General features: G+C 39.4%; 1 protein-coding gene across 14 annotated transcripts in view; it reads right to left on the reverse strand.

Annotated features, from left to right (window-relative positions):
• Positions 1 to 4,829, reverse strand: part of LOC139442908 (serine/threonine-protein phosphatase 2A 56 kDa regulatory subunit delta isoform-like) — a 47,307-nt gene extending 42,478 nt beyond the window's left edge. For all 14 annotated transcript variants that reach the window (XM_071223822.1, XM_071223823.1, XM_071223828.1 and 11 more), the window contains exons 1-3: positions 4,741 to 4,829; positions 4,491 to 4,559; positions 4,114 to 4,282 (exon numbers count right to left, since the gene is read on the reverse strand). In XM_071223822.1, the coding sequence (XP_071079923.1) occupies positions 4,114 to 4,282; positions 4,491 to 4,559; positions 4,741 to 4,767 (265 nt within the window). In that variant the 5' untranslated portion in view covers positions 4,768 to 4,829. The remainder of the gene's footprint in view (positions 1 to 4,113; positions 4,283 to 4,490; positions 4,560 to 4,740) is intronic.
• Positions 4,830 to 16,333: the final 11,504 nt, after the last annotated feature.

The raw sequence follows: 16,333 nt of genomic DNA on the forward strand, positions 1-16,333 counted from the left end.
AGAGAGGTATCTTATCTGAGCAAAAGATTTGTTTGTTGTTTCATGCTTCACTCAGCAATATTCAAGCTATATGACGCTAGGCTGTAAATAATCAAGTGTGGACCAGACAATCCAGTAATTGGCATCATGAGCATCGATCTACGCATTACGGATAGGGAGCGGTGACATGCATCGAACAAGCCTGACCACCCTATCCCGTTAATCACCTCTTACGAGAAGCATGGGTTACTGAAGATCAATTCTAACCCAGGTCTTCATGAGATGCCACTTTCTCCAGAATGACCCACTCATTATTTATGCATTGCAATTTCTCAGCTCATTATAAACTGTATCATTGTAAAATGAGAACATCAAGACACCCCCAGCTTTGTCATATTAGTGCAAAGTTAAATTATAATATCAAACATTTAATTATGTTCAAGGATCTGACTCAACCTCCAATTCTTTTGCAGACGAATATGTTGATGACAGGATAAACACATGAGTTATAGCATCAATCATATTTAACCTGGTTCTTACATATAATATTTGTTAAGTCAATATTTGTAGACCTTAAAAACCATAACTGCTGGAACCATGGGAACAGTAATATCATATAAAAAGTCCACAAGATTCACACCACTGATAAATATACATTACACAACATGTAGTTGGAAAACTCTTGAACATTGGAAATTTGTGAAACCATTGATCTTGAAGAGCCAAGTTGTGCTGCCAATCAGATGCCTATAGTAACCTGGCCAAATAGGTTCAATCAGCAATGCTAAGTATGTGTAATCACACTCACAGCTATCATTTCTCGTTCCTGCAATCTAGCACTCAAAGGTAATGCATGAAACGATCTTTGTAAATGCCATTATAGATGGATAATTGATCTGGTGACCACTCATTTTGGACATTACCTCAGAGTGGAATTGAGCAATAGAACTTTAAAAATCTACCCAGCACCATATAATATCCACACTGACTAAAATCAAAACAATCATAATGAATTAATAAATGCAGTGTTCTAATTAAGCATGAAAGTTAAGGGTCCTTGTCATAACCTTAATCTGAAAAAGTTTAGAATTTGGGGGGTCCCTAGATACAAACACTGAATTGTATGTTGACCAATTTTGATGATCATTGATTCAAACTTAATCATTCATTAGGTTCCACTTGAAAGGTTCATAAAAACCCATGTGAGCACTAGTTGATCTGTGCATAGATGAGCTCAAGCCATGATAATCACCATGGAAGTCACTGGTAGAATATCAACATTATCATTATTAGAGGATCAATAAGCACTATATCAACAATGAATTTCCAACACCCCAGCAGTTGATGAACATCATTTTTGTGTGTTTTTGTTTAACCCCACACTCAGCAATATTCCAGCTATATAACAGCGGTCTGTAAATAATCACTTCTGGACCAGACAATCCAATGATCAATATTGCATGTAACAATCCATAACGTCAGGGAACGATAAGCAATAAACCAAGTCACTGAGTCGGACCACAAGATCCATATAGTCACCTGCTACAAGAAGTTTAGGTTGCAGGGAACAAATTCTGACCTGGAATCATTAGAGGGGCATATACTCATTAGTTTAAGGGATGATCAAGGGTGTTTGTAACTTTTACATATACACATAGTGAGAATGGGTGCATAAGTTACACAGCAAGTCCTGTGGCCTCCAAATGAGATGGCTGATTCAATCATTAAACTAACAAAAAAAAGTAGATTGCTTGTTGCACACAAGAGACATTTCTATTGTAGTAAGAGTTTTGTGTGTCGATGACAGATTTTCATTGAAATCACAATTTTTAATAGGCTAAAACCTTCAAAGGTTGTGCAATGGACATTAGTAAACTTCTTGTATATCACTTCTACAAGGCCATAACTCTAGTTTTATCTATGATAACATGAAACATTCATTTTTCAACCCCAATTTGGGATTTGTACTTTAGATTTAGTGTAGATAAATCTCTGACAACACACTATGTACTGTTGTAATTTCACAATGATTCAGTTGATGCATGCTGTGTAGCCAAGTATTAATGCCTAATGGGATAAACATAGCTTCAGTAAGGCTAACATGGCCGCAGTGATAAAAATTGCTTTGGGGTTACCGTTTTTGGCATCCATCAGGCAAAGTTGAACATGACAAGCCCTGAAGTTTCAGAGATATTAAAATGGAAGAGTTTCGACAGAGATGGACCTCATGCTATGCTTGTAAGCTTACATTAAAACTTGAAACAAAGTTACATGACCAATACACAGAACTGTCAAAATTGGTTTTGTAAAAAACAAATTGATACTGAATGTGCTTCTTTATTTCCAAGCAGGAACATTGATGTTGAAAAGGAGGTTAATACTCCTTCCCATCAGAATAAGAGGGTAAGGATATCACAAAGGAGCATAATTACCTTAAGTGTCAACAATCCACCAGTAGCAAACAACACAAAGTAATCCCTTCAGAGTGACTTGACACACCACCGTGGTCGAGTACACATGTCAATACACTTGACGTGTACTCAACCATGTTGGTGTGACAATCTTTGTAATTAACATCTCCATGGGTATCAGAACATGGTTACGGCAGATATATGACTACCCTTAACCCCTGTCAATCACTTGGAGGATCAAAATAATAACTGAATTTGAACTGATCAATATCTTCAGAACATTTTGGATGACAATCTGCCTCTGTCCTAGAAAATGAAATTGACCTAAAACCTTATAGATTAGGTATCATATACTTTTATGTTTTTTTACATATGAATCATCCAAGGTCTATCTATTTTAATTATTATAACAAAAGGTGACTTGACCCAAACTCTATCCCAGGGTCAGGTTAAAAAAACACAACATCTGAAATGACTTAACCCAATCTATGCCAGCTCCTGTAACAAGGATGAAATACAGGGATCCCATTCTGCATCGAATACAAAGCAAATTGTGAGGTAGAAACTAACAGTTTTAGTCCACTAGTCCTTATAAAGATACCATATAGCTAACCCCTTAAAAACGGCAAATTTCTACTTGTCCTTATGATACCTTAATTATTGGGCAGTTTGGCAAGGACCACAGGACCTGTACCAATTTCAAACGCTGTATATTTGATTTGATCAACGACGATGATTCAAACCTTGGCTTAAATGTGTATAGAAAATAAAGTCAACAATGAATTTTACTCATTTACGCAATTTGTGGCTTGAAGGTGTGATGAAAAACATGGATTCATATGTTTGTATCTGAATAATTCTACCTTCTATGATCATGAAGAAACCTGCCAATTTACCAATTTTTATAGCGAGTAGATATTTCTTGCAGAATTAGTCTTTTTCGCAAAGACAAATTACACAAATGCAGCATTTTCAAAAGTTGGCAGATATAAAATAACAATCAATAGGAATGGGAAATATTTCATCTGCTTTCATTTCAAGTTTTCTCAGATTTAATCAAAAAAATTATTTTGATGGCCACTCACTGCCATGTCCACACAGGGAAAACTTGAAAGAAACACTCATCACACAGACTAGTTCCATAATTTGCAGCTGACGGTCATGGGGTCACTTCAGACTGTACATGCTGTACAAATTGTACATTAGATATCTTTGAAGAATGATATAGCAGCTTTATATAAAATATAGTAGCTACCCCAGCGTTAGAAATTGGCACTAGTCTTGTAGTCCTTGAGAAACTGCCCAATAGTTAAGGAAACATAAGGACTAGTAGAAATTTGCCAATTTTAAGGGTTTGGCTATAGTGTGATCATTATAAGGACTAGTGGACTAAAAATGTTAGTTTCTATCGCTGTACACTGCAATAGTTCTAGCAGAAAACATTGAGAACACACACTAATAGCAAAACAGTTTTTGGGGACATAGTCTATCTGCTATGGGTTGCCACTTGTATAAAATACTTTTAGGCAGACCAAGACATTAACATAATAACCTCTAAATACTGGCCAAATAATTGACTATCTATTAGGCTAGTGCTGGTACCAAGACATCAAAATTTCCGGAATTTATATTCTTGGTAACGTATCACAGCATTGGTGACAACACACACATTCAATGAGATTTAGAACTAGTGTGTCGTGCAATCAATGTGACAGTAACTTACCTTTGAGAGGTGGCAACTTCTGCAGTTCTCTGTTTTTGGAAACATTGAATCGAGAAGAGTTTTGTCTTTTGTCCTTTTTCACGTGAGGGGGTCCTGTGAACTTGATCTTGTTTATTTGGGATGGAGGTGGATGGGTCTCATTATTCTGCTGAGCTTTCTTTTTGGCAGCCTGTAAAGGGAACATGACTTATACTGTCTCATTCGCGATAAAATGTGTAGTAATAGATCATTCAACTGCATTCATTGGCAAACGGAGACGATTATCTTCATGGCTCTCGGTTTCAGAAAAGTTGGCCGCCATCTTGGATATCCATGTCAATATGGCTGCCTACTGCAAAACAGTGATCAACATCGAGTCACTAAACAGACATCCCTACCTCATTTTCCGCATTCTCTGATCCCTCTTTTCCGCCAGCTTTGGAACTTCCCGTTGTCTTGGTTGTCGTCTGAAATATCAAATGACATGTTAGAAGCACGGATATCCAAATGAATGCCTAACAACCTACCCCCTCCTTCAAATTTTGACAACCGTAATATGCGTGAATACAGCCATCATTTGCGTGATCGGCACCTAAAACTTCATCCATTTAGTGCAGTAAGCTTCTAGGGGGGTAGAATTAGACATACCTTTTCTTTCTTAGTCTTATTTGGCATGTCTAGCGGCGACCTGTACCCCAGGGAAGGTTGATACTCTATTATCGACGTACTCGATCGCCTCAACACTAAACAAGGAAGATGATTGGTCTATTTAGGTCACATGGCTTTCGAAGGCTCTGCCGAAATCATGTGACAACCAAAGCGAAAGTTTGGAAACGTCAATAAAATAAATGAATATATAATCTAATCGAAATGTGTGAGCATGTTAAAATATTTTTATATATTTCATAAAACTTGACTAACAGTTATGCATAAATTGGTTTTATTGAGAATGTGTATATATTAATTGCAACAACACATGCTTTCGTCACAAAGCTGAAAATAGTGACTTTTCTCAGATGTGTTTGTAATCAAACCACTAATTGTACATACCTAAATGACTTATGTGATTGTGTCCCTAATGAGTATCGATTTGAAATTTTAGCAAATTAAAAACCCATTGTTCCTTAATTTTGTGGCATAAAACCACTAGAAGTGTAACAGCGTATACGCACTTTCATATGCTGAATATAGTTTAGGCCTTTATATAATCGATGTGTAAATATATAATCTTAATTTTACACTAAAAACAACTTTACTTTAAACAAGAAAAGGGTAATAATGCAAACTTTGTCGTTTCAGAAACAACTCTATATCTGCAATTCATGTCATGCATATCAGGAACACACCTTTATAAAAACACATACAGTTGAATTGTGTTGATGATATGATCTATGCATGATTGTTTCTGAGTACATGGTATGCGACAAGTGAAGCCATGAATAACTGATCTTCATGAGCATTTAAACATAATCCTATTACTCAGTCATTTTTGTCTGTCGGTCTGTCTGTCTGTCTGTATTTAAAATTGCTATACATTTTTTTACTTTGCTATATATGTTAAATTTGCAAATGTCTTAATATGCATTTTAGACTTGAGGTGTCTTTTAGGCCTGTTATGGTCCGGTGTGAATTATGTTTGTTCTCATAATATACACAATTGTTAACACAAGGCACTGGAATTATTATTATTATTATTATTATTATTGTTATTATTATTATTATTATTATTATTATTATTATTGTCGACATCGGTCAAGTAATTTGCATGCATCTATTCCTCACATCGACATATCTCCTCTTTTATGTGAATTAACGTCCACAAGCACGGTATTAAGAAATGTTCTTCACACATATTAATACCCCATGGCATATTTACTGTGACAATGTATTAAGATGTATGTCGACAAAGTATGCTTCTAAGAATGTCATTTACATTGGAGTTGCGTTGAAAAATCTTGTACATCACGCAATATACACGTATGCGTTGCCACGAACAACAGGAAAGATATGTCCAAAATATACTTGAATAAACAGAATAAACAGGAAGGTAGTCCGCCTATTCACCTGCAAGCATATATTTATACACATCAGCGTTCTAAATTTCATAAACTTCCCTGTTTCACACCATGATTTACATATGTTTTCCTGATAAGTATGAATTATCTGTATGTAACATGTACATTATATATTATTTTTAGGGTACAGTACTTCACATCCTACCAGCCAGGCGTATCACTCATGTCTACTTATACAAAACACATGATACACGCCCCTCATTTGACGGATTACATGTATTAAGCTCGTGAATTTGGATTCCCCAACCCCCCCCCCCCCCCCCCCCCCACCAACACACACACACACACACCATTGGGTGTCCATTAATACTTCTTGTTTGAGCGGATGCATTGTATATTGATGGGTGGCCTTGCGCTATATAGACCAATGGTCTGTGTCAGGCCCCGGTGGCAGTGGCTATATGGAGCCTTCTTGCGACGTGAAATAGATCCACTCTCTCACTCAAACTCTCACTCATTCACTAACTCACTCACTCCACCATTGGTTGGTTTGTTGTTTTACGCCGCACTCAGCAATATTCCAGATATATGACGGCGGTCTGTAAATAATCGAGTCTGGACCAGACAATCCAGTGATTGACATCATGAACATTGATCCACGCAATGACATGCTTCAACCAAGGTAGCGGGCCTGACCACCCGATCCCCTCAGTCGCCTCTTTCGACAAGCATAGTCGCCTTTTACGACAAGATTGGGTTGCTGAAGACCTATTCTACCCCGGATCTTCATGGCTACGCTCCACATGTGGATTAACGGGGCAGAACATGAAATCATGAACACGGCGTTTCTTGGCCAGTTCCGTGTTTCACATATTCATGAGCATTTCCTGACGATTTGAACAACAAATCTGAAACGAACACACGGAAATCAACAAAATCTGGTATCATGTAGACAGGAATGAACGCGGCAATACTATCAATCTTACCGGAAACTTTACAAAATCACACGAGACAATTTACACGGAGCTATAGAAATTAAGTTTACTGTAAAGATAGGTGACGGATATACATAGATACATGTACTAAGATGGTTATGCCAGGGTAAATACGCATAGTTACAGCTATGCGTTTTGTACCAGAAGGGGATGGCGGTGTCACGTGTCACCAAAATCTGCCCCTCATCGATTAGCTGTAATTTTGGTGACTCTATAAGTTTTTCAATGTTATGGTATACATATATGACGGTGGCCTTTTATATATACCTTACAAAAAACAAAAAACCGCAAAGTAGTAAAATCTTAACTATCTGACAGAGTGTTGCCGATATCCATACAAATTTAATTCCAAAAATGAAGTCATTTCTGCATGGACTGATTCTTTTGATTTGTTTGTCAGGTGTGAGACTTTTGTCTAGGGCGAAAGATGGAGATGGGGAGTGAGTGAGTGAATACGTGGATGGTATCGGCCCGAGGAAAGGGAGTTAACTGACTATAAAAGTCCAGTTTCCATCCTTGCCGAACTACGCCCTAATTTCCTGGCTCGATCGTGGCTATTACGAGTTATGTCCCTTCTATGGCCCTCCTATTGACTATTCAGATTCCACCTCTCATATCACTTGTATTTGCTTTAAACAAAATGGCGGCGAGTCAAGACGATCTGATCGATAATCAAGATCTATACTGTAATAAGATGGGTCATGCCTCGCGATGTGCATCAAATCATTTGATCACCTTGAAAAATAACATGAACAGATTTGCAAAATATCTGTTGATGCCAAGTTGACGGTACACATACTTTACAAATCCTGCAGTCGATCGAAATCTGCACGTTGAATTTTTAGTTGTTTACGAACCGGATGTCTGGTTCGATGCGCGATTTTGATTGGACTGTGCGTAGACTCGTTTGTCCAGCCAAAATGTAACTCCGGAATATCGGCCTAGTTCGGCAAGGGTGGAAACTGGACTTTTACAGTCAGTTAACTCCCTTACCTCGGGAAGATGGGGATGGGTGAGTCGGTGAGTGAGTCGATGAGTGCGTGGGTAGGTGAGTGAATGAGTCAGTTTTGAGTGAGTGACCAAGTGGGTGGTATGGGTGGGTGAGTGTGTAAATGAGTCAGTGAATAGATTGGTGGATGAGTGAGTGAGTGAGTGAGTGAGCGAGCTTCACATATTTGATTGCAATGTATCTCAGTATTAATTTGTATTGTCGCAACTACTGCAGTGGTAAATATTAATGAATGAAGCCACGACATACAAACTCCCTATATAATCCATCATTATAACTAAAATAGACACAAAGCGACCTAAAAGGACTATCGTGTAACCTGTGACGACAATGTCGGTAGTAATTTAATGTACAAAGAACTACAGTATTTTACATTACACGATATCCTACATACCGTACATGTGTATCTTGTTAACCTAGCATACGTCAAATACAGTGTCGAGTGTCTCATAATAGAGAAGCCCATCATACATATATATGTTAACTGAAATAAACAACTCCGTTCTAAAGGTGAACGAGCCATTACCGCACACCTGGCATCACGTACCGTTAGTCTGTAACTTCACACCCTGGTAATATCATGACAGTATAACAATAGAACCTGTTTGGAGAAAGCTAGCCTTAAAAAAAACCGCTGCATAATCACAAATCGAGGTTTTACATTTCCGCACCAGTTTGGACGTGGATTTCTTTTCTACACTTGGTAAATGATAGATAAGGCTGGTGTCGTGTGCAGAAGGTGACGTCCGTTGTGATGCTTTTTGGTCATGTGTTACTTTAGGTCTTGTAGTCTTTGGGTATTGATCGATAGTTGCATCTAGCCCCTGTATCTTTGCTATTGCTCATTATTGTTCTTGGGGTAATGTTGCTCAAACGCAACACAAAACCTTACTCACTCATGTAATGGGGGTCTGAAAGGGCGGCGAGGTAGTCTGTTGGTTAAAGCGTTCGCTCGTAACGCCGAAGGTTCGATTCTCCATATGGGTACAATATGTGAAGCCCATTGCAGAAGTCCCCCGCTGTGATGTTGCTGGAATGGTGCTAAACGCGGAGTAAAACCATATTCACTCACCATGTCACGAATTATTTCAAGTCCAAGAGATCATTTAGACATAGGACCCGTGAAGATCCGGGGTAGAATAGGTCAGCAACTCATGCCTGCCGTAAAAGGCGACCATAATTGTCGTAAGAGGCGACTAACGGGATCGGGTGGTCAGGCTCGCTGACTTGGTTGATGCATGTCATCGTATCTCAATTGCGTGGATCGATGCTCATGATGTCAATCACTGGATTGTCTGGACCGTCATATAACTGGAATATTGCTGAGTGCGGCGTTAAACAACAAACATTATATCACATCATTTAGTCATAGCCAGTACAGGTACCAACACATGGCATATGAGGCTGTGGTGTCTACCCCCTAGACTAACATCTCGTCTCTGAAATGAAAATATTTTACAGAAAAAACAGTTGTTACATTAAAGTTATAAAATATAATAAAAAGGAGTCAAGAGACTTGATTTATTTTCAGATACTGCAGTAATCTAGACTTGCCAAACATAATAGACTTGCATGGGCTGTATTGGACATATTTGTTTTAGGGTCTGTATGGCAGACTATCTACCTCCGTACCTCCTCTGTCATTGTACAATGCATCCAGACATATTTAATCGCCATATCGACTCCCGTTAAAATTTAATGACCGTGGATAGGTCAAAGATCAAAGATATATAATTAGAAATAAATATCTATAGATATACCTGATCTATATATAGCTTTGTGTCCGATAGATAACATCGTCCTTGACCACCGAGGACAATTGGACATTGACAGTGATGAGGGTTAAATTCATTTTATTCTATGGTCAAATCAAGCAAGGAAATATTAGCTGCTTGTTTGATGGGCAGATAGGCCGAGCAGTCTTTGGAGTTGATCAGGCAGTGTAGGCTATCACGTGTAGCGACTGTAGAGGCTAGTGATTGACCTTTGCTATCACTGCCTTGGGTAGTTTGGTTGATCTGCTCAAGCACTGACTATTGTTGTTAATTAGAGGTGCCCCCCGGTACCCCCTGCCCTTGGTAGCTTGCAGAGAGAGAGAGAGAGAGAGAGAGAGAGAGAGAGAGAGAGAGAGAGAGAGAGAATTACGAATTACGCTGAAAGAGAGAGCGAACTACGAATTACACTGAAAAATAGAAAGGCACCAGTGAATAAGTAGGAGTGAGAGAGGCACAGCTTGAGGATTAACATATCTAACGTGAGGGGGGAAGTTTTACACGGCAGTCAAATTTTCAGTTGTACCACGGCGGCTTACGTACATCGAATCTGGACCAGGTAAACCAGTGACTGAAAGCCCGAGTCATCATGACTCGCAGTCAGCTCACTGTCAGAGCAACCCGATCCTCAAGGAGATGCCTGTTTACCAGTGTGTAGGTGAGATATGAGCGGAGAGAAAGAAGAGCTGTAACAGAAGTAAGGAAAAAAGATTGTAGCCTTCAAATACACCCCGATCTGAGACACACTACCGGAGCCCTCGTTCCCCCGGGGTGAACTTGGTTTCAGCTGGCAGTGACCTCGAACAAAGCTTGAGGTTGTAGCGAATAACATTTACCAGGATCTCTCGTGCTGGAGTGACAGCAGTACTCGGCGTACAAGGCTTATTTATTCTTTACACCCAAAACTCTCCACTGCAGACGCGAACACGAATGGCATGAAAACTCCATTTCATTTTATATTTAGGCATGATGGGAATTCGATTCAGAATTATTTTGAAAAATAATTAATACGAAATAGTTATTACAAAATCCCCCGAAAATCTATATGTACTGCCAAGGCAAATACAGTCGAACACAGTTGTGTTGAAGCGGAAGTGACCTACGTAACACATAGCTTTACTTCGAGACAAACGTGAGTTCGGCACATCAAAGTTCGACACAACGGTGTTTAACTGTATTTGATTTTGAAACTTAATTTACTTACGTTCAACGTCTGAAGCAGTCTTAGAACGGGTACATCTAAGTTCAAAATACATACATGTATTTGTTTTGATTTTTTAATCTTATTTATTCTTTTCGACAACATTCCACATAGTTCCTGAGGTATTGCCATAGTTGGTTTACCAAGGAATTAAATATCCCCGCAAATTAAAATTCATATATGACGAGTCGCCCGAATGAGTTTTGAAACTGTTTTATTGTTATTTTGTTATCATCGTGCTACTTTAATGAACAATTGCCTGTCCACTATTTGTTGAAATGCCCCTCAACAATATCCCTACCTCCTAAATGCCACCCTCTAATTTCAATTGATCAAGAATGAAATACAAACCCGATATTGACACCTGTCCCAGTGATATGCACGCACAGTTATCACGGACAAGAGTCTGCACTCTAAACTGGTTTACTTTTTGTGTACACGAAAGCTTACAACCTACACAAACAAAGCCTTATGCCATTCTAACCCATCAATTAAACTATTTTTGTCAACCCGTTGATAACTGTCTGACGTAATACTGTAAACATACTGTATTGTACCTGGCCACCAGCTGCAGGCCCGTTAGTGATGTTAAAGTTTCTGATTGTTCAACTGACCTACACTATGTTTCATCACTTGTGGACACCCAAACACGCATTTTAAGTACGCATCAGAGAGCTAGAGACAACGTTAATCAGAGAGGAGTTATCTCCCCTGTCCACGTCGATCTTTCCTCATGCGGTCGATCGCTGTATGGGTTCTATATAATCTTTATAAGCATGGACTCCTGGGCCCACTTGCACAAAGCGATCTTAGCGCCAAGACTACCGTAAGCCTATGTTCAAGTATGGCAGTTACGATCATTTAAGCGCTAAGATTCCTTTGTGCAAGTAGGCCCTGATTACAGCACACATGGAGAGATGTGCGTGATTTGCCTGTACCATCAACTACGAATGAACAGAGGCTTCTGAACAATTATATTCAACGACTTCTGTCGCTATATGGCTGAAATAATGCCTACGCGACGTTAGATTTTAAATTTTAACTTCCTCAGTGATTTCTTGGTAGTTTATATACATAGTTTATATAAGACGTATGAATTCTTCATCAGTTCACAGGGTGAAACATATACGGTTGAATCACGCTCAAACACAAAAGACAGAATATATAAAAAAAAAATGGTCATCAAAAGAAACTGACAATTATTTTATTGTTGACATGTTGAAAAGAAAGTAAATGTTTGGTTTGCATAACAGGATCAAAATACACGAGAGAGGTCAAAGTTGAACGCTAAGCGGGTCATATATCTTTGTTTGTTTGTTTGTTTATTGCACTAAGCAATATTCCAGCTATATGACGGCGGTCTATAAATAATCCAGTCTGGACCAGACAAGCCAGTGATTGACACCATGAGCATCGATCCACGCAATTGGGATACGATGGCATGCATCAACCAAGTCAGCCAGCCTGACCACCCGATCCCGTTAGTCGCCTCTTACGGCAAGCATGGGTTGTTGAAGACCTATTGTACCCCGATCTTCACGGGTCTATTACTTTGTAAACTCGTGGATAATACATTTAGATTCACTCTCTCATTCCTCCATTGTTCTCTCTCCCCTCATGTTTTCTCTCCAATAGTATGGTTTACAAACAAGGAGGATAGTTCTATTGATATACAACTTCTTTCTTAAAAATTATGCGACGTTTCGGTCGAAATATTTACCTTGTACATACCAACTTCTAAATGCCGGTGGTCCATAGTCACAGAACGGTTCACATATATATCAGGAATGCCATACTTGAAATGCTATTTTAATCAAAATATTTGTGTGCCGCTTCATTCAATATTAACACTTCACTCACAGAATTAATAAGTTTTCATTCAAAAGACGCAACATAAGCAGCCAATCTCGTGTCAGAGAGCGGAAGGCAAAGTTCTCCCTTGTAAATATAATTCAGCGTTTTTGTTATATAAGTTGAACCGATCTGTGTCACCAGCACCTGTCGGCCTACCTGTGTTTTGAAGGCAATCAACGGGTTCAAGGCGGTAGTAATGTTAGGCAGAACTGATGAAAGTGAGTGAGCGAGTGAATGTGATTGGTTTTAACTCCACTAAAACATTATTCACCAATTGAAGTGTCAGACATTCCAACAGTCTTAACTAAACTTGAATACATATTTCTTATCACGGCACATAACCTGCCACGTATACCATGTTTCATAACAGAATGTCAAAGTCAAAGACCCTTTTAAAGTGAACAAAGAGACAGTAGAATCTCCCACCAGTCATGGATAAACACTTCTGGACAAGACACTACACGGTGAGGATGTCAGCTGTACAGTAACCTTTCGAAATCCTGCATGAGCTTTTGGCATCTTCTCAAAATAATCAGCAAATATAGTACTGTGCAAAACAGTTTACTAAATAAGTCCCTGAAATGTGTTCCGAGTTATTAACACATCTGGCATGTTATGAAGTGTCGCAATGGTTGCTTTTGCCCATTCATAAACGTGGCAAGAAGGTAGAAAAAGTAGTAAAGGTAGAAACGCTTTAGTAAAGGTGAAATCAGGGTACTAAAGGTAGAAACACGATAGTGCAAGTAGAATCAAGGTAGTACCAGAAATGGGCTTCACACATTGTACCAATGTCGGGAATCGAACCCGAGTCTTCGGCGTGACGAGCGAACGCTTTAACCACTAGGCTAAACGACCGCCCTAGTACTGGTAAAACCAAGGTAATGAATGCACGAAGTAAACTAGAACTGTTAGAATCCACACTTCAAAAAGGCATTTGCGAATATAAAACAGCAGCCTTATTGATGAGAGAATATAATTTACCTTTCCATATAGCTGCCTGGTCCAGACTCGATTAATTACAGACTTCAGTATTATAATTGGAATATTGCTGACTGCGACAAACAAACAAACAAACCATCGGTGGGGAAGGTTTCGCTGACTCTCGCGAGCACCCGGTAAAAAACATGTTTATGATATAAATCGTAATTGTACAATGGACGGCGCTTATGACAGATATTGCTTGTGAATATGGAAAGGGTTTGTCTCTTTTATTTATCTTTATTGAAGATATTTCTTATTTCTTTCTCATATTGCCAAACCAAGTTTTCATCCTTAACATCATGCATACATGTGTTATTGGATACTTTAAACTTTAAACCTGTTCTGTTATGTGGCTATTGTGCTAGACTTGAGACGCGAATGCAATTACATCGTTCTCCATCAGGAAGCGCGCACCATCCATGACCGGCTGCCCGGTCGATGACAGGGTCTGGACAGAGCACTTGTTCCCCTCCATGACTCCCACAGTCCGACGGTGAACCGTGACACATATTGATAAAAACAAACAAGTATATACATGAACACAAGTTTATCACATATGGATACTCTATTCTTCTGTACAGGACACAACACGTATATACATGAACACAAGAACATAAATACACGACACTTGTTATGGATAATAACTTCTTTTATTCTTTGTCACGACGTTTCAGAGCTACTTCATGCTCCTTCATCGTTCATCCGAAAAAGAAGCAAGAAGTAGCTCTGAAACGTCGTGACATCATTCAACCGATAAAGGAGCAAGAATTAAGTAGCTCTGAAACGTCGTGACATCATTCACCCGATAAAGAAGCAAGAAGTAGCTCTGAAACGTCGTGACATCGTTCAACCGATAAAGGAGCAAGAATTAAGTAGCTCTGAAACGTCGTGACATCATTCACCCGATAAAGAAGCAAGAAGTAGCTCTCTGAAACATCGTGACATCGTTCAACCGATAAAGGAGCAAGAATTAGTAGCTCTGAAACGTCGTGACAATCAACCCACTTTTACAAATATGGAAACGTCATAGAACAAACCAGATGACGTCACTATTGAATGTGACGTCATCTATCCCTATCCTATGACGTGACCTAACAACAGGCGTGATATTGGCCCGTCGTCAAGCAATATGAGGGCGTTATCAAATTACATTGGCCCGCCGATTTCTGATAACATGCGGGCGGTTTATTGATAATTCTATCCATTTTAGCTATAATACAGCCTATGGCATAACAGGTACGTTATTCTGTGGCAGGAAGTCCATAGATGCACGTGCTGTATGTGCTCCGGCGTCCTGTTGGAAAATATGCAGCTCTTGGCGTTGACGGAAACAGAGGACAACGTGACGTTTTAAACATGGCGTCCCTGTAGTAAATTGCATTAACACGACTTATGCATATATAGAGCTGCGCTCTGTGCCGAAAACGGATATCACACCAAACCATCACACTTCCGCCGCCCAATTGATAATCAGTCTGCACAACACGATCAGCGTGACAACGTTCACCACGGCGACGCCATACCCGTATAAGTCCGTCGGCGTTCCTGAGGTGAAATGTTGATTCGTCAGAGAAGAGAACGCCATGCCAGCGTCGAAGTAACCATTGTCTCTGCCGTGTAGACGTGCATTTCGGTACCTTAAGGTCAGAATAGGGTCTACGAAAATATGACGGCACGTTCCCATTACCAAAGTGTCAGTCTCGGCATTGCGTCCCCAGTGGTATTCCGCGGCTACAGCGATTATGCGGGTAGCCTTTGAATGCCAACCCTTTATACCCCATTTCTGCACGAAAAGGTAATGATACTTTGCATTTTTCGTACTTTGCACGTGTGAAAACGTGCTTGTTCTCTTTTGCTTTTGGATGACGACTCACAACGGCTATCACAATTGACAACAGTTTTGGAGCTTCCTAGTCCTAAACATAGGGTATTTTCATTGTTCTTTGCCATTTGATATTTTCATGGATTCATCTTTGTAAGTGTCAGTATATTTCTGTCGTCTTGTTTCAAATTGCTCGAATAGCTTTGTGAAGAACTGTTCATGGGAAGCAGGTTTACAGTGTCTGAACTAAGTACGCATAAGCAACTACGGTTACTCCGGTTTAGAATAAGAGCTCAATGCTTCACGTGCGATTAAACTTGGACTAAGATGATCACAATGGATACTGAGTATGAATCTGACTTGGATGGAAGGCCAACAGAGAAGAGCAACTCCCAGCTAGGACAGTCTCTGGTCTGTCTGGTCGAGCCCAAAGTTTTTTATATTGTTGGTACGCCGTTAATCACTGAAACTGTTAATCCTTTAACTTGTAATGTCGTTTCACGTTCTACTCACGTAGTATAATATATTTCTGTTGCAAATCCTTTCTGTTGCACACTTAATGAACAATAGTGTTTCTGGTTACGAATATGGA

Source organism: Haliotis cracherodii, unplaced genomic scaffold, assembly GCF_022045235.1.
Source record: "Haliotis cracherodii isolate W230 unplaced genomic scaffold, xgHalCrac1.p SCAF_5, whole genome shotgun sequence".
NCBI lineage: Eukaryota > Metazoa > Mollusca > Gastropoda > Lepetellida > Haliotidae > Haliotis > Haliotis cracherodii.